This window comes from Doryrhamphus excisus, unplaced genomic scaffold, assembly GCF_037039965.1.
Source record: "Doryrhamphus excisus strain RoL-2023G ecotype Guam unplaced genomic scaffold, RoL_Dexc_Guam_v1.1 HiC_scaffold_24, whole genome shotgun sequence".
Taxonomy (NCBI): Eukaryota; Metazoa; Chordata; class Actinopteri; order Syngnathiformes; family Syngnathidae; genus Doryrhamphus; species Doryrhamphus excisus.
Genome location: NW_027621862.1, coordinates 2,677,501 through 2,680,217, shown reverse-complemented (window position 1 = coordinate 2,680,217; position 2,717 = coordinate 2,677,501). Strand labels below are relative to the sequence as shown.

Here is a 2,717-nt window from a genome sequence, read left to right as displayed (position 1 = left end):
GAAGGGAAGGGTAGGGAAGGGTAGGGAAGGGGGTGTCTCTTTTGTTGGAACATAATGTGTCTGCAAGTGTACCAACTTGGGAGAGGCCCCGGAATTAAAAAAAAAAAAAAAAAAAAAAAAGGGTTTCAGTCAGTGCTAATTTGGAGTTGAGTCAGTTGACCTTTGAACTGTGATTCACTGCTAAGGAATGCCACAATCGGACCGCAAGGCAGAAAGGCCAAAAAGTGTTGCACCTTTGACTCGAAACAAACGAAATTCCGTGTATTTAGACACAGTAAATATGCTTTTTATTGATATTATTATTGATATTTTGCTCCATTTTAAGTAGGGTAAGAAACAGCAGTAATGCTCAATACTGCCACCTACAGCACGGCTGTGTAACAGTTTACATTGAATACATAACATAACAAATACTGTATAAAGTGTCATTGAAAAGTAAAGGTCTATTTTAAAATACTTCAAATGAATGCATATTATTGGAGTATTTTTCCGGGTGTTTGTGTATGTTCTTTTCATCGGCATCAAACTTGCATCACCGTCTTTGAAGGACCGGACGGCCCTCGTTTTAATCATCTCGTGGACTTTATGTTACTTTGTTATGTTACTGCACATTCCTGTCATACCTCCACCCTCTCTCTCTCTCTCTCTCTCTCTCTCTCTCTCTCTCCCACAGGGTCTCCTTTGAGGAGAGAACTTGGCTTTTTTCCTCCCCACAAAAAAGATCAAAACACAGTATGAGGAGAATATGCGTCCATTTCTGGACTTTTTTAACATAATAATAATAATAATAATAATAGGAGACCTGGAATGATGGCGATATGCAGTACCAATGCAAAGTTGTTGTTGAACTTTTATAGTATTTTTATGTATTTAGTTTTTATCAAAAACTAAATACATAAAAATACTATAAACAACACGTCCGCTCATTACTTTCCCATTTGTATCTTTTATTTTTATTTTTTTTTGGGGGGGCGGGCACCCGAATTAAGCTAAAATATAATTATAATAATTTTGATGAATTAAAAAAATGGCTAAAAGTTGCCAATAATAAAACAAGGCAATAATTACAAAATTAATTACCTAATTAAGCAAAATAAAAAATATAATAAATAAATATATAAAAAATATAAATATTATATATATATATATTTTTTTTTTTAAAGAAAATAATGGAGGGGGGCGCAGAGGTTCAGGTGTTTACTTATAATATAATTGCTTACTTATAATTTGCGAAGAGTATTTATTTGGAATGTACAAAGCATAACAAACAGTAGAAACAGTATAAAAATAAATATAAAATAATATAAATATATATATATTATATAAATATAAATATATATATATATATAAAGCATGTATATATGTAAATATATATATTTTAATACTCTTTCTACTGTGGTTGTTATGCTATATATATATTTTTTTTTATATATATATATATAAAATACTGTTTCTACTGTGCTTTGTACATTCCAAATAAACAAATAATCTACGCAAATTTCTTTTTTATCTGAAATATTTTGGGAGGAATAAATCTAAACAAAGTACAAACAAAACAATGTATTTATTGCTATATAAATTATACATAAATACATAATAATGTTTAAAAAAAGATGCTAACAATTCTATATAAATGAAATATTTGAACCTGTAACATTAAAACATTAAAGTGTTTAAGTGCTGTACTTACTGCAAATAAACCCAATTAATTTATGCTAATTATAAAGTAAATACCCAAAATAAAAAAAACATGTATAAATAACAAATATGTATAGAAATGATGTACTGTAAGCGCTCATTTTAAGTCACCATTAGATTAAGTATGGGCAAAAATGTACTTCAAATTGTATAGTTGTAAGTACTGTAGTACTGTATAAAAAACACACAAGACTTAAAAAGGGGAGTTGGCAAGTGGTGTGTGTGTGTGTGGATGCTGCAGGCAGCGAGGGGGGAGTCGACGTCGAGGGTAAGGAAGGAGTGAAGAGGTTTCCCACTACACTAGTAGTGCTCTAGTGGGACAGGGGACGTGGAGTGGAATAGAGCACTGACGCTCCCAGACAGTGTTTCCGAGCCGAAAGAAGAAGAAGAAGAAGAAGAAGAAAAAGAAGGGGGCGGAGAAGGAGTAGGAGTGAGGGGGGGGGTACGTTTTGTGGGTTTGCAGCGGCATCCTCGGTCTTGTCTGCAAAACTTTGAAGCGTACAGTCAGCTTGTATGAGGAGCTGGACGAGACGGGAATGGACAAGCACAAAGGTAGGAAGACACTTTGTGTTCAGACTTCAAACTATACACAAAAAAACATAAGCATAGACAAGATATGGAATAATATACTACAGAGAGGTTATTAAATCATGATGAAAAAAAGTTACACAGTAAAGAAATAGGCTAAAAATGATTTCTCGCAGGTGCCATCTAGTGGTAGTCAAAAACACCTGATTGACTCAAATACCTCAAAATAATATAAATATAAAATATATATAAAAATATTCATTCATTTTCTACCGCTTTTTCCTCACGAGGGGGTGCTGGAGCCTATCCCAGCTGTCTTCAGGCGAGAGGCAGGGTACACCCTGGACTGGTGGCCAGCCAGCCAATCACAGGGCACATATAGACAAACAACCATTCACACTCACATTCATACCTATGGACAATTTGGAGTCGCTAATTAACCTAGCATGTTTTTGGAATGTGGGAGGAAACCCGGAGTACCCGGAAAAAAA

At 34.0% G+C, this 2,717-nt stretch overlaps 1 protein-coding gene across 4 annotated transcripts in view; it reads left to right on the top strand.

Moving 5' to 3' along the window:
• Window positions 1-1,970: 1,970 nt before the first annotated feature.
• Window positions 1,971-2,717, top strand: part of afap1l2 (actin filament associated protein 1-like 2) — a 30,611-nt gene continuing 29,864 nt past the window's right edge. For 2 of the 4 annotated variants that reach the window (XM_058062692.2, XM_058062693.2), the window contains exon 1: window positions 1,973-2,250. In XM_058062692.2, the coding sequence (XP_057918675.2) occupies window positions 2,235-2,250 (16 nt within the window). In that variant the 5' untranslated portion in view covers window positions 1,973-2,234. Of the gene's footprint in view, window positions 2,251-2,717 lie in introns of all 4 variants that reach the window. The other 2 variants (XM_058062691.2, XM_058062694.2) reach the window with 2 other exon arrangements.